The sequence below is a fragment of the Phyllobates terribilis genome, unplaced genomic scaffold (assembly GCF_046119375.1).
Source record: "Phyllobates terribilis strain yellow unplaced genomic scaffold, ASM4611937v1 Scaffold_1__5_contigs__length_1240528914, whole genome shotgun sequence".
In the NCBI taxonomy this organism is placed as follows: domain Eukaryota; kingdom Metazoa; phylum Chordata; class Amphibia; order Anura; family Dendrobatidae; genus Phyllobates; species Phyllobates terribilis.
This window is the reverse complement of record NW_027362761.1, coordinates 740,535,991-740,562,840: the sequence shown is the minus strand read 5'-3', so window position 1 is coordinate 740,562,840 and position 26,850 is coordinate 740,535,991. Positions and strand designations below refer to the sequence as shown.

Here is a 26,850-nt window from a genome sequence, read left to right as displayed (position 1 = left end):
AGCATGTCGAGCACAGTGATGCTCGGGCGAGTACGTTCGCTCACCACCAATAAGGTCCGATTACACTGCAAGGAAAACACTATATAGCTTGATGTTTCTCAAAACTTATGTTGAAAAAAGGAGTCCATGTTCTTTAAATCATCCATTTATTAAATGATCAACAGTCAGAACATCCTACAAAAAAAAAAGTGAAATTATGCCCATCGCAAAGAGCAAACAAGGACTCAATTTGTTGGTGGTGGTGGGGGTATATTTGTTGGTCCTTCACTTGGTAAAGGAGGCCTCATCATTGGCGGCATGGGTCCAGGAGGGAGAACCCCAGGTGCTGGTGGAGGGACGCCTGGAGCAGGAGGTGGAGGAACTCCAGGGGTTGGTGGTGGAGGTACCCCTGGTGGAGGAATTCCAGGAGGAGGAATTCCAGGAGGCGGAACTCCAGGAGGCGGCACAGCAGGATTAGGTGGTGGGGGTGGTACACCGGGAGGTGGAACACCTGGAGGTGGCAAAGCTGGAGGAGGTACAGAAGGTGGTACACCAGGAGGTGGCACTCCAGGAGCAGGAGGAAGTTGAGGAGGGGGCACTGGGGGAGCTGGTGCTCCAGGAGGTATGGGAGGTAATGGCATTCCACCTGGAGGTGGAGGAGGCATGTTTTCTGGAAGGGGTGGTCGAGGTGGCATTCCATTCAGCAGAGGTGGTGGAGGCCGTTTAACACCAGGAGGGGCAGGGGCTATGCTGGGTATAGTTGGCGGTTTCTCCATCTTGAAGTGAAATTGTAAGAAGAACTAAAAATACAAAATAAGGTAATTATGTGGTAGCAAGACAAGTATTAAAAGCACTGACTATAATATTGTAAGAAGAAATGCAAACAGAAGTCATACTTAAAAGAGCTATTCTCAATCATAAATGATGAAAATTGCAAATTGCTTTTAAAAACAAACAATTTTGCAAATGACTGCTTATTAAAAATCCTTTCCGTTTACAAAAACATGGAGATTTTTCTTTGTTTACTGCTCACTGGCTAAGTTTCCATCCATGTCTACAAGGAGCACAGCACTTACAGGCTCTTTTCTACAGAGCTTGTAAGCGCTGCACTCCAAGCCTAAGATACTAGCCACCGATTGCAGAGGATTTTTAATCAAAAGTAAAATTGAAAGTTGTTTCTTTGCAATTGTAACTATCATGATGAGAATAACCCTTTAAGCCAGCAATGTCAAACTCAAATACACAGAGGGCCAAAGTTAAAAGCTTGGACAAAGTCACTGGCCATCCTTGATGTTTGTTAAAAAAAAAAAAAAATGTATACAATTGAGGAAGTTTTTCCATATCAAATAAAACAATTAACTTTTGGAATTATTGGACAATATTATAATATGTTATGTAAAAGCAGTAAAAAGCACATGGCCCAATTTAAATATGTAATAACAAAACCTTGAATAATACAGATAATAAAGTAGGATGCAAACAAAACTGTCCCCAAACACAGAATGATAGCCCCACAGTATAATGACCATACTGTACCCCTCTCCCTCAATCCTCCCAACAAAGAATGGTGACCTCATCACAGTAGGATTTTCCAACTGTAATCCCCACATAGTCCTCCATACAGTATAATGGGCCCCACATGGTGCTCCATACACCCTAATGGGCAGCACATAGTCCTCCATACAGTATAATGGGCCCCACATGGTGCCCCACGCCGTATAATGTGGCCTATTGGAAACATGTATTTTTTCACATGTTTGCAATAGGCCACATTTTATTGTCCCACACCTAAAAAATGCCTTAGTCTGCAACCACATACGTGTGGCTCTGCCTCCTGGGGATAATTTATTGCATATGGTTTATGCCATTTTGGCAACACATTTACACCCCTATTTCAAAATCACAGCCAATTCTTTGTGTGTATATAAAAGGTTTTTTTTTTATATATAATAACAGCAGTTTTAAGATAATCTTAGTTATAGCACGTAGTGAACTTCATTCCAGAATCCTCATCACGTATCTGTTTTTACAGTGAATGCAGCGCTCCGCTGTGGCCACTGTTACAGTAGGCAGAGCTGTGCAGTGCCGCAACTGATTACATCCGGCTGCTGACACTATACTGGACAACCCCTTTAATGTGGTGGCTGTCAGAAATGGATTACTGCACCTTTAGACATATATATAAATGTTTAGTTAACTATCACATTATTTTGATGTGCATCCTGCCTACTTTATATAGTTACAGACATTTGTTGGAGGCTATTAATATATTTTTCTCCATGTTTTCAATTAGATGGAATAACACTTTAAAATGGAACAATAAAGAATTACCATTTTAATAATAATAATCTTTTTATTTATATAGCGCCAACATATTCCACAGCGCTTTACAATTCATACAATTTACAGACATTATGGGCACGGTCCCCATTGGGGCTCACAATCTACATTCCCTATCAGCATTTCTTTGGAATGTGGGAGGAAACTGGAGAACCTGGGGGAAACCCAGGCAAACACGGGGAGAACATACAAACTCCTTGTCCATTGTCATTGATGGGATTTGAACCCAGGACCCCTGCGCTGCAAGGCTGCAGTGCTAAGCACTGAGCCACCATGCTGAATTTTTTGAAGAGGAGTGGTGAACAATGTGTGTCTGAGTGAAACTACATCGCTACAACTCAATACCGGCCCGGGGTTTGCTCCTGCCCCATCAGCCAGAAGAGATTAGGAGCCCGAGATGCCATAGGAGACGAGCGGAACATTTATTACTCCTTATATGTGAGAAGTCCAGCCATTTTCTCACGTAACCTGCTTAGGGTTTTCTACAAACACATTTTAGGTGAACAAAGTACCTAAAACACAAAGTACCTGAACACAACTATGCTATATGATGAGGTTAGCAGCTACAGATACTAAATAAATCTGGCTACCTGTTTAGTTTCTCTATTCCAATGTGTCCAGAATTTTCCTTCCACTTTGTCAATCTCCCGACTTGGAACCTAAAACAAAAAACCAAAATCACAAGATTAAAAGGGTGCTTAAATTATACTTTTATCAAGAAAAATGCCTTATTGCTGATATATACAATTCTATACCAAGTAGTACAAATATGGGTGGAACATTTAGGCAAATCTTAGCCAAACCAATGGACAAGTATAAATTGGAGTATTGACTTGTTTTATTACTTTGATAGATTTAATCAATTTATGATTAACCATAGGTGCCTGAACTTTTGAAAAAAAAATGAAATAAATAAATATAATGTAAACTTGAAAGGTCCAAGATGATTGTGTGATGCTGATCTGCTGCTGTTTAGAAGATATACAAAGGATTTGCACAATAAATCTGGGCATGGATACAGTAGTTTATGCACTTGATGGTACATATGTGGGTAATTGAGAGACTACAATTTTCACTTCCCATCAGATTGTTTTAGCAAGATTAATGATAGTTAAGTGGCTCTCAAATAAACCTTGTACAATTTCTCAATGGAAAAGACAGACACACAAGCTATTTATTAAAGTGGATGTCCACGACTTATAGACTGAAGCCCTATTAGTGGACAACTTCTTTAATCTGCATAAAAAGGACCAACAAATTTAAAATAGGGCAACACGATCCCAAATTTTCTGGAGCGCAAAGAAAGGAGTTTCTGGGATAATGAAGTTCATTTATTTTTTTTCCTCTCTCCTTTGTGTATGGGTTTTTATTTTTAATGTTTATAGTGCTCATAAAAATAAACATTTTCTTAAATTTTCTACAGTAACACTACATGTTAAATTAAATTGTACAGGATGCAAGGGTCATCATATTTATGCGGCAGCAATTTTACAGCCATATTACAGCAAAAAAATAAAAAAATGAATGCAGTATTTTTTCCTCTAAGCTAATGTATAGGTCACCACTTACTAACTTAGTAAATTCCTGGGCAAAAGTGAATCTGTGAGATTTCATGTGACTTGCTGGGCAATTCCACCAGTTCTGATGCATTGAAAACGGAAAAAAATCCAGCTTCCAAGATCTTCTAAGATCAAAAAATCTATTATAGACGATTAAAAATTCAAAGATGGATATGACAGCATAGAAGTCACTACCCCTAAGGGGTCTATAGTTGGGCCCGGAAGGGAGATTTTTTCTGTTTTCGATTGGTATTCCTGCTGTACTGCTAATTCTGTGCTTTGGATCACAGAGTGGGTGAGCGGACTCTTTCTAGTTCTGATGCATTTCTCCTTGATGTCATTGTCCTATCATGCTAAAAATAAAAGTATGTGATGAAGACTGCATCATGTTATGTGCATACACCGGAAGTCACTGGTCCCCAACCTTTCTGACCTTGTGAGCCACATCCAGCTCCCGGCCCCCTCACACTAGTGACACCCAGAGCCCCCTATTAGCGGTATAATAACAGCCAAAGCTTTTCCACAGAAATTAATCTGAGGCAGTGTGCCAAGCTTCAGGGGTTCCTACCATATCCCCATTCAGATCTACTAGAGGGGTTCCTACCCTACCCCCATTCAGTGTGGGGTGTGAGGCAGTGAGGGGGATCATAAGCGAGGGATGGTATGTATCCCCCAGGATGTGCATAGAGGTATATTGAACCCGCTGGAGTGCATTGCAATCACAGAAACAGCTGTGGCTGCAGTGCACATTAAAAGTAAAGTTTGGACTTGGTCAAACTATTTGGCCAAGTTATATTTAAGAAAACTCGGCACAGGCTTTTATTTTGGGAGTGAACTACAGGTGGCAGTGGGGCGGTTCACTCCCTCTAGCCCGGGTCTTGCACGTGGCTCATGGCCACAGATTTCATTTAAAAACCTGCAGCAAAGGTTTGGGTGTGTCAGTGTTTTGTCGGCAAGCTGCAGAGCAGGTGGTTCTGCAACACAGGCCTGTGTGAAGCCACCACAGAGCCAAGGAAAGCAAAACTCCTGGTGCACCTCAGGGCGACCCGGCAGTGCAGTCGTCCACAGCAACGGGTTTGGGAGACGGACTGTTTGACGCCCCGGCTGCGATCCGGAGGATACCATTTGCCTTTTCTTTGTGAGTTTTTGGAAAATAAAGACATTCGAGTTGAGCTTTACTGGGTCACGGCCTCATTACAGCACAGTGTAAACACCGCCGCACTACAGGGGCTACTCACAAAAGTCACCTTCTGGAGACCTGCTCTTCATAGCCGTTTGTTAGACTGAGGGCAGACAGCCGTGAGCCACACATCACGAGTCCGCAAGCCACATGTGGGGACCCCTGCCTTATATTATTTTGTGCCATCTAATATATGACAACATACCTTATCTATAATATTTATGCACAGCTTGTTCAGTGCGGGAGACTACAAACCTTAAAAGCAATAGTTTCATAGGGCTCTGCTGCCATTAAAAGGTATTGCCAACGTCTGTCTGGGGGTTCAATTCTCTGCTCATAAGCGGACATAAATCGGTGTCTAGGCATGATGCTTTCTGATATCTCTGGATAGTCAATCTGAAAAAAAAGTAGTCATTACTACTCACATGTAGAGTATCATTGCAGTATCCTGAGGATATTAAGGTTTGCACATATCTACTACAAAAAGAAGTAAAAATTCCCATAATACAAATGTGTTAAAAAATAGAAAGCAGAATAAAGTATCTAAAACAGAAAAAAAGATAAGATGGGAGTTGATACATGTAACACTTGTGCTGAAACAAAAAAGACAAACTACAGACTAGTCAGAGTATGTTATGCCCATGTTATCTCTTACACACAATGCAACCAAATCTTTAGAAAGATCGCAAATTCATAAAAGAAAGGAGGAAGAAATGTGAATTTAGTTTAATATTGAAACAATTAGACAGAATAAGTTTGGGCACTGAGGGGAGTGGGGGGAAGGCACCTGGAATAAGGGAAATATACAGTACAGACCAAAAGTTTGGACACACCTTCTCATTTAAAGATTTTTCTGTATTTTCATGACTATGAAAATTGTACATTCACACTGAAGGCATCAAAACTATGAATTAACACATGTGGAATTATATACTTAACAAAAAAGTGTGAAACAACTGAAAATATGTCTTATATTCTAGGTTCTTCAAAGTAGCCACCTTTTGCTTTGATGACTGCTTTGCACACTCTTGGCATTCTCTTGATGAGCTTCAAGAGGTAGTCACCGGAAATGGTTTTCACTTCACAGGTGTGCCCTGTCAGGTTTAATAAGTGGGATTTCTTGCCTTATAAATGGGGTTGGGACCATCAGTTGTGTTGTGCAGAAGTCTGGTGGATACTCAGCTGATAGTCCTACTGAATAGACTGTTAGAATTTGTATTATGGCAAGAAAAAAGCAGCTAAGTAAAGAAAAACGAGTGGCCATCATTACTTTAAGAAATGAAGGTCAGTCAGTCCGAAAAATTGGGCAAACTTTGAACGTGTCCCCAAGTGCAGTTGCAAAAACCATCAAGCGCTACAAAGAAACTGGCTCACATGAGGACCGCCCCAGGAAAGGAAGACCAAGAGTCACCTCTGCTTCTGAGGATAAGTTTATCCGAGTCGCCAGCCTCAGAAATCGCAGGTTAACAGCAGCTCAGATTAGAGACCAGGTCAATGCCACACAGAGTTCTAGCAGCAGACACATCTCTTCAACAACTGTTAAGAGGAGACTTTGTGCAGCTGGCCTTCATGGAAAAATAGCTGCTAGGACACCACTGCTAAGGACAGGCAACAAGCAGAAGAGACTTGTTTGGGCTAAAGAACACAAGGAATGGACATTAGACCAGTGGAAATCTGTGTTTTGGTCTGATGAGTCCAAATTGGAGATCCAAGCAACGTGTCTTTGTGCGACGCAGAAAAGGTTAACGGATGGACTCTACATGCCTGGTTCCCACCGTGAAGCATGGAGGATGAGGTGTGATGGTGTGGGGGTGCTTTGCTGGTGACACTGTTGGGGGATTTATTCAAAATTGAAGGCATACTGAACCAGCATGGCTACCACAGCATCCTGCAGCGGCATGCTATTCCATCCGGTTTGCGTTTAGCTGGACCATCATTTATTTTTCAACAGGACAATGACCCCAAACACACCTCCAGGCTGTGTAAGGGCTATTTGACCAAGAAGGAGAGTGATGGGGTGCTACGCCAGATGAACTGGCCTCCACAGTCACCAGGCCTGAACCCAATCCAGATGGTTTGGGGTGAGCTGGACCGCAGAGTGAAGGCAAAAGGGCCAACAAGTGCTAAGCATCTCTGGGAACTCCTTCAAGATTGTTGGAAGACCATTTCCGGTGACTACCTCTTGAAGCTCATCAAGAGAATGCCCAGAGTGTGCAAAGCAGTCATCAAAGCAAAAGGTGGCTACTTTGAAGAACCTAGAATATAAGACATATTTTCAGTTATTTCACACTTTTTTGTGAAGTATATAATTCCACATGTGTAAATTCATAGTTTTGATGCCTTCAGTGTGAATGTACAATTTTCATAGTCATGAAAATACAGAAAAATCTTTAAATGAGAAGGCGTGTCCAAACTTTTGGTCTGTACTGTACCGTAATTATATAAACCTTAAAAAGAGGACTTGTCACTTGTACTAAAAAAAAAAAAAAAATATGAATGAAATACCTTGTAAACATCCCTGAGTTTTGCCGATTCATTTCCATTATCCACTGCGTCACAGAGATATTCACATTTGTTGCTCTTTAAGCGCACTATGTGAAATTTCTGCTTATAGTGCAGCTGGAAGTTTCCTCAGAATCTTCTCCGTTCAAGTGTACGGCTTCAACCCTCTGTCCCAGATGTTGCCAATCACAGCTTATCAAGGACTGCTAGATCAGCTGCCAAGCTGTGATTGGCAGCTGCTGGGAGGGAGGGGTGAAAGTGCATGCCCCCAGAATAGATTGTGAAAAGACTATTAGCTGGTCTGCAAGCAGAGATTTCACATACTGCGCTCCAAAAGCAACGAATATGAATCTATCTGAAATGGAGTGACACAATGCAAAATAGAAAAAAAGCAGCAGAGGTAGGCAAGTTAAGGGACTTTTACAAGTTATTTAACTCACTTTTTTGAACAAATGACAAAGTCCTCTTTAAATAGTATAAATACACTTTATCAAGGGAGGGGGTGAGGGAAGTGTTATATTTACAAGTGTGAATCCACTTTAGCAATTACTTTTTGTATTGATAAACAACAAGCATTATTTAGGGTCATCTAGTACTATAACACTCAAGAAATGATGTAGACATTTATGGACTGGTATCCAAAAACCTCTTAATACAGATAACTAGATAAAACAGCCAAAAAAAACAAAGCACATAAATACATTATTCGATGCCAGGCCTGCAAAAAATAAAGTGTGCTAAGGTTGCAAAGAAGAAAAACACAATGTAAAGACTGTTACCTGGAATAGCAGAGACTGCTGGCCACTTTCAGGGTCCCTTTGCTTTGTCACTAAGTGAAAATGCACGAAATTAGGAATTTAAACATGTAATGAATTCAGATGATCAAACAATATCAGAACCTCAAAGCCTTCATCTACCTTTATAGCCAGGGCGACCAATCTTCACAAACTTTTTTACTTCAACCTTAACTTTTTCAGGGGCTGGTTGTGCAGGGGCCTCTTTAGCTTCTTTTGCTGCACGCCGAGCCCTAAATATAAGAAAGTGAGCCAAATTTCCCATAATAATACTCATAATATCCAGAGGTCACCAAATGTCACCTCTGCCAAAAAATAAGAGCAACTTACAAATTGGTCTGATGCTTTTTTCCTTGTGTATGTGCCAGATAACTGCCCTAAGTAGAAAGAAAAACCATAAATAAACTATTTAGATGTGACTCCCTGCTCTTTCCATTGGGATGAATGGGAACCCTAAGAAGAGGAGTTGGCATCAATAGTTCCTAAATTGTGCTTTGGCACTTATGCATGTTTCCCACACATAATCCAAGTAGCCAAATGGATTGAAAATATGGAAAGTACAATATTTGGGGGTTTTACACAATTGTTAAAAATGGCCTTTCGTTCTCTAATTTATATTGGGAAGTGCCGCTCTTCCTGGAGACATTCACAAGCCATGGTTGTAGTGCAGATGGAGATGTCAGTGCAAGAAGATAGGCTTACAGTACAGAGGCCCTGTGGGATGTTATCAATGTTACGTATGGTTTACCTTACCTCATTATTGTGCAGGGTAAGACACAACTTGCACTCATATGATCCAAGGTGATTCTTCATAAAATAGGGATCCTATAAGACATGAGAAGAGAACAATAAGACACCACCACAGATATTGTACAGACACAGTGCAAATTCTTATACTAATTCCACTTGTTTTATCTTGCTCCAAGAAAAAAAGAAAAATTAGGAAATTTGCCTCAATTTGTAAAAAAAACAGACATATGTTTTGTGCCAGTTTTTGTCTTGTGTTTTAGACACTTCGTGAGACTAAAACTAGACAGTGTTAAACTATGTCTAGAAAAGAGAGTGTGGCTTTAAATTTAGTACCAAAAAATGTTAATATAAAATGCGCCAGTCAGGAGGTGTAAGGACAGAACATAACATGTCTAAGGATGGTGCAGCAACTCTACCAGATAGCAGGTGTCGCCTCCATTAACTTACTGCATATCAGTGGTTTAAATAGTAACGACAAATGTGCCCATTGTCTTTATTTTTTGGCTCTCATTGTTGCTTTTTTAGATTGTCACAAAACATCTTCACTAACTCCTTAATGACCAACCAATTTTTTATTAGTTTTGGCCTCCGCAGATATCTTTTTTTTCCACTAAGGGACCTGTATGATACTCCGTTTTACGCGGGACATATTTTATTATTATTTAGTGCTGTTTTGGGATAGATTTAGCATTTTTTTTGTGGCACAAATATATAAAAAAAAAAAACGATTATTGGTTTAGTTTTTATTTATATTTTAATATTCTGTGGAAAGGTGATAACGTATTTTAAATGGATACCTTCTTTAAATTGTAACATTAAGAATTCAGCAATTTACAACCTCTATCCTCACAACTGTATTTACTGCGCATATAACTCGGGCAGAACTATAAAATGTGCACAAGGTGTCAAATATAATGTTACACTAATAAAAATCTAAAGCAGACAGATTACATGGACCGCCACAGAGGTCTTATTATCTAGTAAAACAATGTATTCCTCAGTTGAAACATTTGCTAACATAGGAGGAGGACTGCTTCCCATACTGTGCCCATCATGTCCGCACCTTGTTGATATCTATTGTCTCCAATGCCAGCTGCCTGAGACGTTCCCTTCTATCCCTGTTGCTCTCAGATGCCGAGGCGACTCCTCCGCTCCCAGTTTTCCCACCAGCTCTGTGTTGGAAATCCATGGTTGAGAGTTCTTGGGGGACACACTAAAAAAAAACTAAAAAGACAAAAAAAAAAAAAAAAAAATCTTGTAAATGTTTTCACTAATCAAATATTCACCATTGAATATCAAATTGATGCTGTAGCCAATAGGCGTCGATTTCTCGTAATATAACAACACAAATATAACTGTTCAGTTCTAGAAGAAAACATTCACTTTGTAATATGAGCGGTCTTTGAATTCCTCGACTTTTAAACCCAGAAATTCACCAGTTCCAAAAAAAAAGTGGAGGAAATGTATTGAAATAATAAAGAATACAAGAGGTAAATCTTCCACACGTCCAATGACTCTTCTGGTCTTTGGTGGTAATGTTCAGAATAGCCACTGATACCTCCTGCCGCCAGTTACCGGCCTAGGGCATCATGTGCTATCATTACTGTTAAGGACAGTGAGTGTTAGCAGTGGTTACAAGAGGTTAGTTAGAACCGTATGCAACTGACAATAACAGCGATGGCAGATTTATAAAGTTAGCATCAAGTATTTTAATGATCATTTTTACTAAAAAATCTTGGATTGATCAAGACTTCTGTCCATACAATGGCTGCTGTTAGAGGGGCCCAGACCTGCCCATCAGCCTCTTCCATTGTAATACATATCACATGGGAAAGCTGCTCTTCTATTGGAGGAGACTGATGGACAGGTCTGGTCACTGCCCCTCCACCAGCAGCCATTGTATGGACAGACGTGCTGGTCAGGTGTGAGGAAGGCTGCAGTAACAAGAGAAAGTGGCCAACTCTTAATAAGTATTACAATACTGCCCACTACAGTCATCGTCGCAGATTATAAATTAAAGATACACAGCCAGAGTATCACCTAGAAAAGTCTACACTGATCTTACTCTCAACCCTGGTCAATACACATCCAGAGAGACTGTGCCCCTAGTGTAATATACACAGTGCCAAGACCTAGCTAACACATGATAGCACCCTTTCTTCACCCCATATAATCACATGCAGAGGTCCCCCCATAGCATAGTCACGCTCATATTCTCCGTCCCTACAGTATAATCCATTATAATCACATTATACTGTCCTCTAAAAGGTATAGTCGCACCTATAGTCTCCCTCCACCCTCACACGGTATATTCGCACCCACACTCCCCCAGTCCCATGGTGCAGTAGCATCCACACCTCCCCCCCCCCCCCCAGCCACGGTAAAAATGGTATCCACACCTCACATGGGAAAAATCTCAAACACCCCAATCCCCACACAAACAGAGTAAAAGTTGCTTCCCCCCACGGTAAAAATCGCATCCACACACCCCCCTCACATGCGGTAAAATTCGCATCCACACTGCCCCCACGCTGTAAAAAAACAAACAAAAAAAAACAAACACGCATCCACACTCCACAAGCCCTGACACGGTCCACCCGCGCCTCTCCCCCGCTGCAAAAGTCTACCCGCACCCCTCCCCCGCACCAAAAGTCTACCCGCGCCCCTCCCCCGCACCAAAAGTCCACCCGCGCCCCTCCCCCGCTGCAAAAGTCCACCTGCGCCCCTCCCCCGCTGCAAAAGTCCACCCGCGCCCCTCCCCCGCTGCAAAAGTCCACCCGCGCCCCTCCCCCGCTGCAAAAGTCCACCCGCGCCCCTCCCCCGCTGCAAAAGTCCACCCGCGCCCCTCCCCCACGCCCACTGCAAAAGTCCACTCGCGCCCCTCCCCCACGCCCACTGCAAAAGTCCACCCGCGCCCCTCCCCCACGCCCACTGCAAAAGTCCACCCGCGCCCCTCCCCCACGCCCACTGCAAAAGTCCACCCGCGCCCCTCCCCCACGCCCACTGCAAAAGTCCACCCGCGCCCCTCCCCCACTGCAAAAGTCCACCCGCGCCCTTCCCGCGCGCCCACTACAAAAGTCCACCCACGCCTCTCCCCCGCACCCACTGCAAAAGTCCATTGTCAGGCAAAATGTATTTTTGTCCTAGTTTTAAAAATGTTGAAAGGGCAGCCAGAGATGTCTTAAATCTCCGCCCCCTGTTCGTTTGGAAGAGACCTCCATAGAAACTACTCTTGCTTCCCCTCAAACAAGGAATTTTTATAACCGCCATAAAACGTCAGCAAGCATACTGGTCTACCCTGGATTTTCCCTCCAAAGCCCTATTGTGTAACTGAACAAACTTTTAATGTCGAGTTTAATAATGCCGATGACTGTCACAAACATGTGGACCACATTTTTGGGATGTTCACCTTTTTCCAGTTATGATGGTGTATCTTTCATAACTGGGAAACAACCAGAAATCTAGGAAATGGGTTCTGAGCTTCTGAACGTCATAGAAATATCATATTTGATATCAATCTCCATGAATATTGGTGACGGCAAACATGATGTATCCATCTTGGATGCGGCCCCCCCCCCCCATACCAAGATATGGAAGATGAAGGATTTTTATGTCTTGTGCAGCTGGGTGGGTTCACAAAACCGAGCCCCCGTGTGAGGTAAACAACATGGTGTGTCCTAGTGTTTTGCCTCCTTACTGAAAACCAAAACGTCCATCTTGGCTCATTCCAACCAGGGACGTCAGACGCAAGCACTCCTCGCTGCGTGGAGGAATCACACCTAATTTCCGGGGAGCCCCCCCCCCCCACAGAATCTGAGACCATCACCTCGTGGAGCAGGTTTTGCTATTACTTATCCCTTTTATTTTAATAACTGTTTTATGCATATATGTAAATTGTCTCTTTTATAATATCTTGTATATCTTTTGTAAACACTGCCAACTTTCGGGAGTAAATTCTTATTATTTACCAGCTTCGTTCTTCTTGTCCTATGTCAAGCAAACACGTTCCTCACCCGCTAATTTCACGTTACCTAACGGGTACCCGATCCACCTGTTAAGAGATCGGTGGTGGCAGCATACTGTGTATTTATGTGATATTGTGGTTGAGGGTGGCTGGATTGAGGTATATATACGTTCCTGGAAGGAACTGGTGGTATATATACGTCCTGTCACCTCACGTGCCACAACAGTCGACATAAATGAGAGCAGCTGCGCCCTGTGACTTATCCTCGGTCAATACCGTGTTTGACCAGCAGGATAAGGGGGCGTCAGAGGGCTGCAAGGTCTGACCAAGTGTTTCCTGACATCCATCCACACTCTCCCACACACGGTAGGAATCGCATCCATATCTCCCACTGACCAGGCAACCTCACAAATTAGCTGTGATTATCTCCAGCAATGACGTGGCCACTGCCAGGTACTGCAGATGAGATGCTATTTAAAAAAATAAGAGATGATCTACAGTACACTCTTGACATCCGGCTGCCGGTGAAGCCAATAACAGCTGATTGGTGGGTGCGATACATGTTGGCCATCATCATTCTAAAGAGAGGACATCAATTTCATATGCCAGGGTAACCCTTCAAGCTCACCTTCTAAAAGGTGCTCATATTTTATTTGTAAATTAGCAGCTTGAATTTACACACCAATATGCATATATTCATGTTCAGTCTGGCCAAAAATTCATGTGCCTTGTACGGAGAGAGTGGAGTAAGCTGCCATTGGACTCGTCTGACAGTGTCTGAGCCTGCCGATATCGGCTAACAGTATAATGTGTATGGGGGCCTCCAGACTCTTTCCTGGCAGATGGCGGGGAAGATAAACCACCATCAGGGGAGTCTGGCACATCTCTGAGAGAACAAAGGCGCGCTCAGCCAAGTTGAGCATTACTACTTATGGGGAAGTGTGGAACGAGAGCTGCTGGACGAACCATGGCTCAGTGGACATCTACTGTGCATGGAGGGCTTTATTCTGATGACTCACACCTAACAGGTAACCAGGGTCTATGCCAGAGAAGGTTATGGGCAGAATCACCTATATAAACAATAGGGCCATAAACGGAGCTGCTCAATCCCTTTCCACCAGCTCCACAGACACCGGAAAAACCTGCTGCAATATGCAGTCAAGTGACCACAGCACAAGGATTAGGGGCCCTACAGGGGCAAGCGTCTCACCCCATGGCAGCCCCTATGTATGCTGGCACCTCTGTAGTACAGGACACACATAGGACTGAGCACTACAGGGACGAGCGTCTCACCCCATGGCTGCCCCTATGTATGCTGGCACCTCTATAGTGCAGGGCACACACAGGACTGAGCACTACAGGGGTGAGCACTTCATCCCATGGCTACCCCTATGTATGCTGGCACCTCTGTAGTACAGGGCACACACAGGACTGGGCACTACCGGGGCGAGCGTCATACCTCCATGGCTGCCCCTATGTATGCTGGCACCTCTATGGTACAGGGCACACACAGGACTGGGCACTACAGGGGCGAGCACTTCACCCCATGGCTACCCCTATGTATGCTGGCACCTCTGTAGTACACGGCACACACAGGACTGGGCACTACAGGGGCGAGCATCTCACCTCCATGGCTGCCCCTATGTATGCTGGCACCTCTGTAATACAGGGCACACACAGGACTGGGCACTACAGGGGCGAGCGTCTCACCTCCATGGCTGCCCCTATGTATGCTGGCACCTCTGTAATACAGGGCACACACAGGACTAGGCACTACAGGGACGACCGTCTCACCTCCATGGCTGCCTCTATGCATGCTGGCACCTCTGTAATACAGGGCACACACAGGACTGGGCACTACAGGGGCGAGCGTCTCACCTCCATGGCTGCCCCTATGTATGCTGGCACCTCTGTAATACAGGGCACACACAGGACTGGGCACTACAGGGGCGAGCACTTCACCCCATGGCTACCCCTATGTATGCTGGCACCTCTGTAGTACACGGCACACACAGGACTGGGCACTACAGGGGCGAGCGTCTCACCTCCATGGCTGCCCCTATGTATGCTGCCACCTCTGTAGTACACGGCACACACAGGACTGGGCACTACAGGGGCGAGCACTTCACCCCATGGCTGCCCCTATGTATGCTGCCACCTCTGTAGTACACGGCACACACAGGACTGGGCACTACAGGGGCGAGCACTTCACCCCATGGCTGCCCCTATGTATGCTGGCACCTCTGTAGTACACGGCACACACAGGACTGGGCACTACAGGGGCGAGCACTTCACCCCATGGCTGCCCCTATGTATGCTGCCACCTCTGTAGTACACGGCACACACAGGACTGGGCACTACAGGGGCGAGCACTTCACCCCATGGCTGCCCCTATGTATGCTGGCACCTCTGTAGTACACGGCACACACAGGACTGGGCACTACAGGGGCGAGCACTTCACCCCATGGCTGCCCCTATGTATGCTGCCACCTCTGTAGTACACGGCACACACAGGACTGGGCACTACAGGGGCGAGCACTTCACCCCATGGCTGCCCCTATGTATGCTGCCACCTCTGTAGTACACGGCACACACAGGACTGGGCACTACAGGGGCGAGCACTTCACCCCATGGCTGCCCCTATGTATGCTGGCACCTCTGTAGTACACGGCACACACAGGACTGGGCACTACACGTACAGAGTGTAATACAGCCTGGATCACTCTCTTACCTCCCCACTTTCGTGGCTCCCTCGCTCTCCCCCGGAAGTGTGGCTCAGCTACCGGATATGACGTCACCTTCACATAACAGAACGTACACTTCCGGCTCCAGGCTCTGCCCGGCGTGTAATGTAAATATGGGCGGCAGGTGAAGCTCGGTGTGCTGTGCTCGGTGTCTGGACGGCTCCGGGCCATGGTCTCAGGATGCGATACAATGAGAAGGAGCTGCTGTCCCTCTCCAGGCAGAGAGCGGAGCAGGCGGCAGAGCTGAATATGAGGGGCCCTAAGAAAGGCAGCGGTGAGTACCGGGAGGGGCCACCAGGAGACGCTGCTTGCGATAGTTCCCAGCTAAGAGCTTATTGCACAGCTCTGTATGAAACTGATAAGTAATGGAAACAACCAGCAGATGTAAAGCAGCCAGCAGTGGGCTGTTATTATCAGGCTGGGAAGGTCTCTGATTATTGGGCACTTCCCAGCCTGATAATACCAGGCCTCAGCCACCCCAGAAGTGGCGCTTCACATTCTTGGCTCTTCCCGGTGCGTTGGCAATCAGGGTAATGGTAGTTGGGGTTGATGTCAGCTGTGGTTTTGGACAATTCACAGCTGACATCAAACCCTGGTGCTAGTAATGGAGAGGCGTCTATTGGACACTCCCATCACTGACCCATAGAAAACCAAAAAAAACAACACATAATTGAGATAAGCCCTCCCTGACACTTTCCCTCATTCACCAATTTATTAACCCAAAAATTCCCAAGCAGGTCCAATGTAGTTCACCGAATCCTGTGTACAAAGCCTATGGAGCCTTGTTCTGATGCTCCATAGGCTTTGTACTTTGGATTCGATCAACTACGTTGGACCCGTTTGGGAGGTTTTTTTGTTAATTAATTGGTGAATGAGGGAAAGTTTCGGGGAGTGTTTTTCAAAGTATTTTTTTTATTTATAATCTTTATTTTTATACAATGCCAACATATTCCACTGCGCTTTACATACATTCTTACTGGATTAGTAATGATGGACAACTCCATTTCCAGCACCAGGGCTTGATGTCAGCTGGGTTTTTTGACACTTCACAGCTGACATCAACCCCAATCGTCAGGGCCACCCACTAGGATAAACGGGAAGAGTCGAGAACAGCACCAGAATTGGAACATCTCATGTGATTCACCACTTCTGTGTGGCTAAGGGCTGGTATGTTTTAGGCTGGGAAGGCCACAATAACCATGGACCTTACAAGACTAATAATATCAGCTCGCTGCTTTACCTTTGCTTGTTACAAAAACTGGAGGGAACCCCATGTAGTTTTTTTTTTTTATTTATTAGCTTCATACAAAGCTGTACAATAAGCTCCACATGCAAGGCACTAAAGGGTGCAATGTTATGCTGTTATTATTTGATAAGGGGGAACATAGTGATTAAGGGGTTGCCCAAGTCTCTGCAATAAGACATCGGCTCGCAGATATTGAGGTATCATTGTGTTCAGCTTCTTATGACCTGCATGTCTATGTAGACTTACTAGCAGCATTGATTCTACTGACAGATTCCCTAATTTCAGAGTATTTGCCAGTTCTAATGTTTGTTTTTTATTAAAAACATTATGGATAATCATCTCCTTGAAGACTGTAGAGAAGTTCCTCTGTTATTCCACCTGGAGCTGTTTTAAATGTGTTGCCAACTGCAGTGTTTCCAGGGTGTGTCCCTGCAGGGTTGTCACTGATTGGACATGGTCAGTTTGTGGGGGCAAGACACACAGTGGTCCATTTATACATTTCTAGGGGGAATAACCGGAATTCCATAACACTGGCTTATAAGATAATGTAGCCTTGTTCTATTATTGAGGCACATTTTGGAGGGATTTGCTAATATTATACCTACTATATACTGGGATAGAACTGAAAATATGTCTTATATTCTAGGTTCTTCAAAGTAGCCACCTTTTGCTTTGATGACTGCTTTGCACACTCTTGGCATTCTCTTGATGAGCTTCAAGACATATTTTCAGTTGTTTTACACTTTTTTGTTAAGTATATAATTCCACATGTGTTAATTCATAGTTTTGATGCCTTCAGTGTGAATGTAAAATTTTCATAGTCATGAAAATACAGAAATTTTTTTAAATGAGGTGTGTCCAAACTTGTACTGTGTGTGTAAAATATATATATATATATATATATATATATATATATATATATATATATATATATATATATATATATATATATATATATATACGCGGTGGTCCAAAAGTAGGTGGACAGAAAGTGTAATAAGGTTATGGAGGGGGAGATTTATCAAACACTAAATTGCAGCCGCCTGTCTGGATCATCCTCCAATAAACCATGAATTAGACGTGGCCGATAAGCTTTCCACCCAATAGATTTCAGGATTCGCATGATAGAAGCTCGTGAAATTCCCAATTCCAAAGAGGCTCTTCTGTGGACTTTTTTGGACTTTGAACAAATGTTTCAACAACAAGTTGTTCATTATCTTCTGTACAGACTGTTTTGGGTCGACCAGTTTTTGGAGCATTAAGGATTGAGCCAGTGGCATTGAATTTGTCACGAATGCGGTAAATAGTTTCTCTTTGGGGCTTGAGTACCAAATGTTTCAACCCAATTTGCTCTACCGATTTCAGCATTTTGAGATTTCCAATACTCTGTTAAAATCCATTTTCTTTGATCTGTATTTAAATTATTTGCCATTATGTGTTATCTGAATTATCTGAAAAGAAAACAGATTTGGGTGAGATCTATCTGTGAAAACTAGATCTGTGAAACTGGCTCAGTTGCCCTTAGCAACCAATCAAGATTCCACCTTTCATTTTCCAAAGAGTCTGTGAAGAATGAAAAGTGGAATCTGATTGGTTGCTAAGGGCAAAAGGGCAACTGAGCCACTTTCACTTTACACCATGTTTGATAAATCTCCCCCTTCATAACCTTATTACACTTTCTGTCCACCTACTTTTGGACCACCCTGTATGTATGTGTATATATATATATATATATATATATATATATATATATATATATATATATATATATATATATATATATATATATATATATTATAATATAATATTTTTTACTTGTTTTGTTTAAACAAAGTTTTTCTTTATTCAGTACTGAAGAAGCGTCTGGTGAAATTGGTGGTGAATTTTCTGTTTTACTTCCGGGCAGATGAAGAGGAGGTGGGTAAATGGAGTCAACTGCTTTCTCCTATTTTGTGTCTTTTGTATTTGTGTACATCCCTTTGAAGTCTGAGTTGGTGGAGCATTTCTATGATTGCTACATGTTCATTTTCTGAGATTCTTAAGCCTCAATTAATCAAGATCGGTGTTCTTCACACTGGCCATTATGATTCAGTCAGAGGTGTCTGACTTTAAGAGGTGCACGGTGCACCTTATTGAATACGGTGTGCCTGAAAAGTGATGTATGTCTCTTGTGTGCACCTCACCACAAATCTTAATCCAGTCGGTGACTGGAGTAGGATTTGTGGTGTAAGGAACACACAGCTCATCACTAGGGTTGAGCGAGTATGTTCTGTTCCGAGTATGCTCGAGCCGAGCTCCGAGTATTTATAGCTGCTCGGTGATATGTTTGAATCGCTCCCGTGTGCATGATTTGCGACTGTTTGACAGTTTTAATACATGTGAGGAATGTCTATTTCTTACACATTCCTCACATGTAATAAAGCTGTCAAACAGTTGCAAATCATGCACACGGGAGTGATTCAAACATATCACCGAGCAGCTGTAAATACTCGGAGCTCGGCCCGAGCATACTCGGAACAGAACATACTCGCTCAACACTACTCATCACGAATTAGACAAGCTGTGGCTTCACGTCCCTGTCCTACCCCAGATCCACCCATCTTGGTGGGAAAATACTAGAAATCTAAAAAAATGTTACGAAGAACAGAATTAGGAGAAAAAAAAATCCCTAAAAACCTGGTTGAGATGGGATGCCGTTGTCGTACACTTCAGGGTGACAACCTCCTGTTTAGCTATACTTCCATTAATCTTGTGGCTGTGCTGGTGTTATCTGTGTATCGTCATTTCTTCAGCCCATTTAGGTGTATAAATACCTCTTGACTGTACACCAATTTTTCACTCCCAATATTCCTTTACACGTTATTATAGCACCATTTATTCCATGGCGCTTTACATGTGAAAAAGGGATATAATTACAAAAACAATTACAATCTTGAACAAAACGTGACAGCGACTGGTACAGGAGGAGAGAGGACCCTTCCTGAGAGGGCTCACAGTTTACAAGGGATGGGTGAGGATACATAAGGTAAGGGTACAGCTAGTCGTGCAGCGGTACGGTGGAGCGAGGATTACTGCAGGTTGTAGGCTTGTCTGAAGAGGTGGGTCTTCAGGTGCCTTTTGAAGGTTTCCACGGTAGGCGAGAGTCTGATATGTTGGGGTAAAGTGTTCCAGAGTAGGGGGGATGCACGGGAGAAATCTTGTATGCGATTGAGGGGAGTAGAGAAGGAGATCTTGTGAGGATCGGAGGTTGCGTGTAGGTAACTATCGGGAGACTAGGTCACAGATGTATGGAGGAGAGAGGTTGTGGATGGCTTTGTATGTCATGGTTAGGGTTTTGAACTGGAGTCTCTGGCCAGTGGGGAGCCAGTGAAGGGATTGACAGAGGGGAGAAGCTGGGGAATAGCGGGAGGACAGGTGGATTAGTTGGGCAGCAGAGTTTTGGATAGATTGGAAGGGAGGCCACAGAGCAGGAGGTTGCAGTAATCGAGGCGGGAGATGATACGGCGTGTTATATTTTATGATGTATGGAAAACATCACTGAGCATTTAATTATTATATTTTTTTTTTAGAAAGTTGCCTTAAGTTTGTTTTTTTCTAAATATATTCTTCATAAAATAGCCCCCGCCCCCCCTAATTTTGAGCTTTTTCTTTTTAAGTCTAAAATTTTTAAGTAACTCTGCAGTGCGTGAATATGTAGAGACTTTTCTATACTATGTACAGCAGTATTCTGGCCTAATCGCTTTGATGAATCGGCACCTTTAGTGTTTCTAGCAACACTCTGAAGGAACACCCTGAGCACTGCTGATACACTATAGAACGCTGATTGAAGGGCCTGGGGGGTGGGTGACGAAGGGAGTCGGTCATTGAGTCCTTCTGCTTTCTGTGCTATACTCCAAGCCCAGGGTGTAGATCATGCTTAGAGTATGCTTATAAATTGTAACCTCATCCTTACGGAGCAGAAATGTTTCTTCTATTACTACAGCCCATTGGAGCACTGCTTTTAGAACATTGTATAGTGAAGAAGGAAGAGGAGAAAATCTTCTTAATATGTGAGTAATACATTGTCGTCATCGACTGATTGCAGCTGACCATAGACATTCGACATATGAATGGGTGCATTATATCCATAGAACACCACAATGATCTGACAGGTTATAAATGATCCATCCCTGTTCCTACACCTATGTAGCAGATGTTAGGGCTCAGACTGTCAGCATGATCGGCTATCAATCTTCTGTCCGTAACCATCTTCAGCTTCTTAGTTCTTACATTTGTCTTGCTCTCTAGCCTTCATCGATGAGCCGGACAGAAGGTACACGTTTGAATGCATCAGTCAGGAACAGCGTGACGAATGGGTAGAAGCACTGACCAATGCCAGGTGAGAACTGAATAGGTGGATGAATTAGGAAAACCTCTTGGCTATATTTAAAATAGTAACTTAAGTATTAGGAACTATCATAAATTGCTACCTCTATTTCCTGCAAGCAATTTTGAATAGAACATGTTGCTTACGATGGAACTCCTAGTAGCCTCAGACTGACTCCCAATTTCTAATTAACATTTAGAAAACAAGTGTTTTTTGTCTTTACTATTGACTACCCTAGAGCTTCTGTGGAGGGTTTAGGCAGAACTGTAAAAAGTTTGAAAGTCGTACAAAAAAGGTCATTTTTGATTTCTCTTCTGCTTAACATCCAGATTATTTTGCTAGATTGTTGGATTTTCTGGATTATGGAATACCAGATTTGAAGGTGTTATCTATTCCAAAATAGTAATTTCTTATTCACATTAGGTGATATATTATTGCTGGGGGTGCCTCTCGCTCACTGTCCGTGTTTATGGGACTGATAGAGAGGGTAGGGTACTGCACTCCGTTATCTCTCTGTGCCTCAGAGAGTGAATGGAGCATAGTCCACATGCATGAGCACAGCTCCACTCATACTCCTCTAGAACAAAGGCCTGGGATCACTGTTCTGGTGATTGTTGGGACATCAATGGTGATAAATGCTTTTAAGGACCACCCGCAGTCTCCTGACAGCAGATATTACAGGTCCCAAATCTGCAGCAATTTTTGCATTGCTTCAGCAAGTTTGCAGCGGCAGATTGGGGAGAAGATACAGGTGCATCTCTCTAAACTAGAATATCATCAAAAAGTTAATTTCTTTCAGTTCTTCAATACAAACAGTGAAACTCATTATATAGAGTCATTACAAACAGAGTGATCTATTTCAAGTGTTTATTTCTGTTAATGTTGATGGTTATGACTTACAGCCAATAAAAACACAAATCATTATCTCAGTAAATGTAAAATAATTAACAAAAAACACATGCAAAGGCTTCCTAAGCATTTAAAAAGGTCCCTTAGTCTGTTTCAGTAGGCTCCACAATCATGGGGAAGACTGCTGACCTGAATAATGTCCAGAAGGCAGTCATTGACACACTCCACAAGGTCCCAGGGTTCCAATCTTCATTTGTAAATCAAGGTCCCTGAGTCTGGAGGAAGAGTGGAGAGGCACACAATCCAAGCTGCTTGAGGTCTAGTATGAAGTTTCCACAATCGGTGATGGTTTGGGGAGCCATGTCATCTGCTGGTGTAGGTCCACTGTGTTTTATCAAGACCAAAGTCAGCGCAGCCGTCTACCAGGAAATTTTAGAGCACTTCATGCTTCCCTCTGCCGACAAGCTTTTTGGAGATGGAAATTTCATTCTCCAGCAGGACTTGGCACCTGTCCACACTGCCAAAAGTACCAATACCTGGTTTACACACAACAGTATCACTGTACTTAATTGGCCAGCAAACTCGCCTGACCTTAACCCCATAGAGAATATGGGATTTTGTCAAGAGGAAGATGAGACGCCAGACCCAACAATGCAGATGAGGTGAAGGCTGGTATCAAAGCAACCTGGGCTTCCATAACACCTCAGCAGTGCCACAGGCTGATCGCCTCCATGCCACGCCACATTGATGCAGTAATTGATTCAAAAAGAGCCCCGACCAAGTATTGAGTGCATTTACTGGACATACAGTACAGACCAAAAGTTTGGACACATCTTCTCATTTAAAGATTTTTCTGTATTTTCATGACTATGAAAATTGTACATTCACACTGAAGGCATCAAAACTATGAATTAACACATGTGGAATTATATACTTAACAAAAAAGTGTGAAACAACTGAAAATATGTCTTATATTCTAGGTTCTTCAAAGTAGCCACCTTTTGCTTTGATGACTGCTTTGCACACTCTTGGCAATTCTCTTGATGAGCTTCAAGAGGTAGTCACTGGAAATGGTCTCCCAACAATCTTGAAGGAGTTCCCAGAGATGCTTAGCACTTGTTGGCCCTTTTGCCTTCACTCTGCGGTCCAGCTCACCCCAAACCATCTCGATTTTGTTCAGGTCTGGTGACTGTGGAGGCCAGGTCATCTGGCTTAGCACCCCATCACTCTCCTTCTTGGTCAGATAGCCCTTACACAGCCTGGAGGTGTGTTTGGGGTCATTGTCCTTTTGAAAAATAAAGGATGGTCCAACTAAACGCAAACCGGATGGAATAGCATGCCGCTGCAAGATGCTGTGGTAGCCATGCTGGTTCAGTATGCCTTCAATTTTGAATAAATCCCCAACAGTGTCACCAGCAAAGCACCCCCACACCATCACACCTCCTCGTCCATGCTTCACGGTGGGAACCAGGCATGTAGAGTCCATCCGTTCACCTTTTCTGCGTCGCACAAAGACACGGTGGTTGGAACCAAATATCTCAAATTTGGACTCATCAGACCAAAGCACAGATTTCCACTGATCTAATGTCCATTCCTTGTGTTCTTTAGTCCAAACAAGTCTCTTCTACTTGTTGCCTGTCCTTAGCAGTGGTTTCCTAGCAACTATTTTACCATGAAGGCCTGCTGAACAAAGTCTCCTCTTAACAGTTGTTGAAGAGATGTGTCTGCTGCTAGAACTCTGTGTGGCATTGACCTGGTCTCTAATCTGAGCTGCTGTTAACCTGCGATTTCTGAGGCTGGTGACTCGGATAAACTTATCCTCAGAAGGAGAGGTGACTCTTGGTCTTCCTTTTCTGGGACGGTCCTCATGTGAGCAAGTTTCTTTGTAGCGCTTGATGGTTTTTGCAACTGCACTTGGGGACACTTTCAAAGTTTTCCCAATTTTTCGGACTGACTGACCTTCATTTCTTAAAGTAATGATGGCCACTCGTTTTTCTTTACTTAGCTGCTTTTTTCTTGCCATAATACAAATTCTAACAGTCTATTCAGTAGGACTATCAGCTGTGTATCCACCAGACTTCTGCACAACACAACTGATGGTCCCAACCCCATTTATAAGGCAAGAAATCCCACTTATTAAACCTGACAGGGCACAACTGTGAAGTGAAAACCATTTCCGGTGACTACCTCTTGAAGCTCATCAAGAGAATGCCAAGAGAGTGCAAAGCAGTCATCAAAGCAAAAGGTGGCTACTTTGAAGAACCTAGAATATAAGACATATTTTCAGTTGTTTCACACTTTTTTGTTAAGTATATAATTCCACATGTGTTAATTCATAGTTTTGATGCCTTCAGTGTGAATGTACAATTTTCATAGTCATGAAAATACAGAAAAATCTTTAAATGAGAAGATGTGTCCAAACTTTTGGTCTGTACTGTACATTTCGGACTTTATAACAGCTTGAAAAATGTATTCTAATTTACTGAGATAATGACTTGTGTTTTCATTGGCTGTAAGTCATAATCATCAATATTAACAGAAATAAACACTTGAAATAGATCACTCTGTGTGTAATGACTCTATATAATATGAGTTTCACTTCTTGTATTGAAGAACTGAAATAGAATATCATCAAAAAGTTAATTTAATTTAGTGAGATGCACCTGTATGTGGTTTATAATCTAAGCTTCTATCTTTCTATTTGAAAGCCATATGGTAGTTAATAAGTAGCATGCAGTGACTAGAGGCAAGTGCAATGCCACTTTCTTTATTGGACCCTGTGATCCCCAGGTGCCCTCCATAGAGCTCAGATCAGCTTCACCAAGGAGCTGTAATCACCTGCAGCCAATGCTCCTATCAATGCCCATTACAACGGAAAGCTGCAAATTAAAAACAAATGTCACGAGCAGGTCTTTTATTTTTGGTTGTGTTTCAGCTACGAGTTCATGAGGAAAAGTCTCCTGTTTTATAGGAACGAAATTCTGAAGATTAGTGGGAAGGTGAGTAGTGGGGGTTGATTTGACCATTCCTTGGGGCTTCTGTTTGATGAGATACTTACATGGCTTATCCGTGCAGGACCCTTTGGAGCAGTATGGGATATCTGAGGAATCACGGTTTCAGCTGGAGCCCTCAAGCATCTGATGTCGTCTATTTTTCCTGTATTCAAGCTACTCCACTCTCTGTTTGCTTCAGGATGAAAAATCTGTAATGGACTATATGTCATCATGCTTCAAACTGGATGATCACTAGCCCACGCTTAGTGATGCAGAAACTCAATATTCCAGAATGAAGGACTGACCACATCAGTGCATATTAGATGGGAGAACTTTCAGTTGGTTTCATCCCTTTTTTTGCCTCTACGATGGTTGAATGTAGTTTTTAATTTTTGTATGAAAGTCTTAATTTAAAGGTGCATGTACACTTCATTTCTACAGGTTTTGGCACTGGCATTTCCACTACTGTCCGCTACATTTGGTTGTATTGTATAATGATGGAACTAAAAAGTGAATAATGTGAATTCTTTCTATAGCCCACACAAATAACTTAAGTCAGCTGAAACTGCCAATATCGTCTATCTGCGGTGTATGAGGCGGTGTGACTCTCTCCAAAACTGCTCATGCTGGGAGAGGGCAGGATTAGTCATTTTGAATAGAAACCCTTAATAGCCTGTAATACACATTTGTTTCACAGGCTGTGTGCGGAGTGTATAGAGCGAGAGCTGAGCCCACGCCACACTGCAGGCAACGGCTGTGTTTTACAGCCAGCATCTAAATGATGATGTCAAATACTGACAGAATTCAAATGGCCTGCTTGTCTCGAGATTATGGGGTGCTCATGGGGTAACGTGGCAGCCAGGGACCTGCTTAAGGCCTCTAAGACTGCTTTGTTGATCTTCCTGTGACAAAACTTTTGATACAATCATGTGAACTACATGCATTTTTTATTTTAGCTGTGGATTTTCTGCTTCTTATACAATTCTATGGGGAAATTCACCCACAACTCTGTGTATCCACAAGATAAAATGTTGTGGATTTGAAATATGCTGTAAGTCAGTTCATGCTGAGTAAAATAAAAAGCACAGTGGGCATGAGATTTCTGTAAGTCTACTGTGCTGGAACTGTACGACGCTTTTTTTTTGGTCAACGAAAATATGCAACGTCCAAAACTCATTGTAGGAACTTAACCTGAAGCAATGAAATCTTCACATACACCAAAATGGTATTAAAAAAAAAAAAATGCAGCTCAACATGCCAAAAAAACAGCATTCATACAGCTACATCACCAGAAAAATAAGTGTTACGGATCACAAATTGGCAATACAAACAAAAATTATATTTTCCACTTCTCCCATGACAGCACCACCTGAGAGAGGGTATCCGCCCACCAAGGACAGGAACCTACTGAATAAAAAAGCGGTACCTGTCTTCCGCATCAGTTTTGGTTCCAGTCCTTGATGGGAGCCTCTCTATGTGGTGCCTCGCACACCTGATCGTGGTGTCTGGAACGTGGATCCCGGGATCGATGCGGCCTGGAGGCCGGGAAGACGCAGCAGATGGGACCTCTCTTCTCAGCTCCAT

At 43.1% G+C, this 26,850-nt stretch overlaps 2 protein-coding genes across 2 annotated transcripts; one reads left to right on the top strand and one right to left on the bottom strand.

Annotated features, from left to right (window-relative positions):
- Window positions 1–129: 129 nt before the first annotated feature.
- Window positions 130–15,877, bottom strand: SF3A2 (splicing factor 3a subunit 2). The gene is made up of 9 exons (XM_073686395.1): window positions 15,800–15,877; window positions 10,168–10,328; window positions 9,108–9,179; window positions 8,685–8,731; window positions 8,478–8,587; window positions 8,340–8,389; window positions 5,314–5,454; window positions 2,910–2,978; window positions 130–779 (listed from the first exon to the last, which is right to left on the bottom strand). Exons 2-9 carry the CDS (start codon window positions 10,291–10,293, stop codon window positions 225–227), a joined length of 1,170 nt encoding a protein of 389 aa, XP_073542496.1. The 5' UTR covers window positions 10,294–10,328; window positions 15,800–15,877; the 3' UTR covers window positions 130–224.
- On the top strand, window positions 15,865–26,395 carry PLEKHJ1 (pleckstrin homology domain containing J1). The gene is made up of 6 exons (XM_073686396.1): window positions 15,865–16,086; window positions 18,908–18,975; window positions 21,041–21,107; window positions 21,346–21,436; window positions 25,209–25,272; window positions 25,349–26,395. Exons 1-6 carry the CDS (start codon window positions 15,993–15,995, stop codon window positions 25,412–25,414), a joined length of 450 nt encoding a protein of 149 aa, XP_073542497.1. The 5' UTR covers window positions 15,865–15,992; the 3' UTR covers window positions 25,415–26,395.
- The last annotated feature ends 455 nt before the right edge of the window (window positions 26,396–26,850 follow it).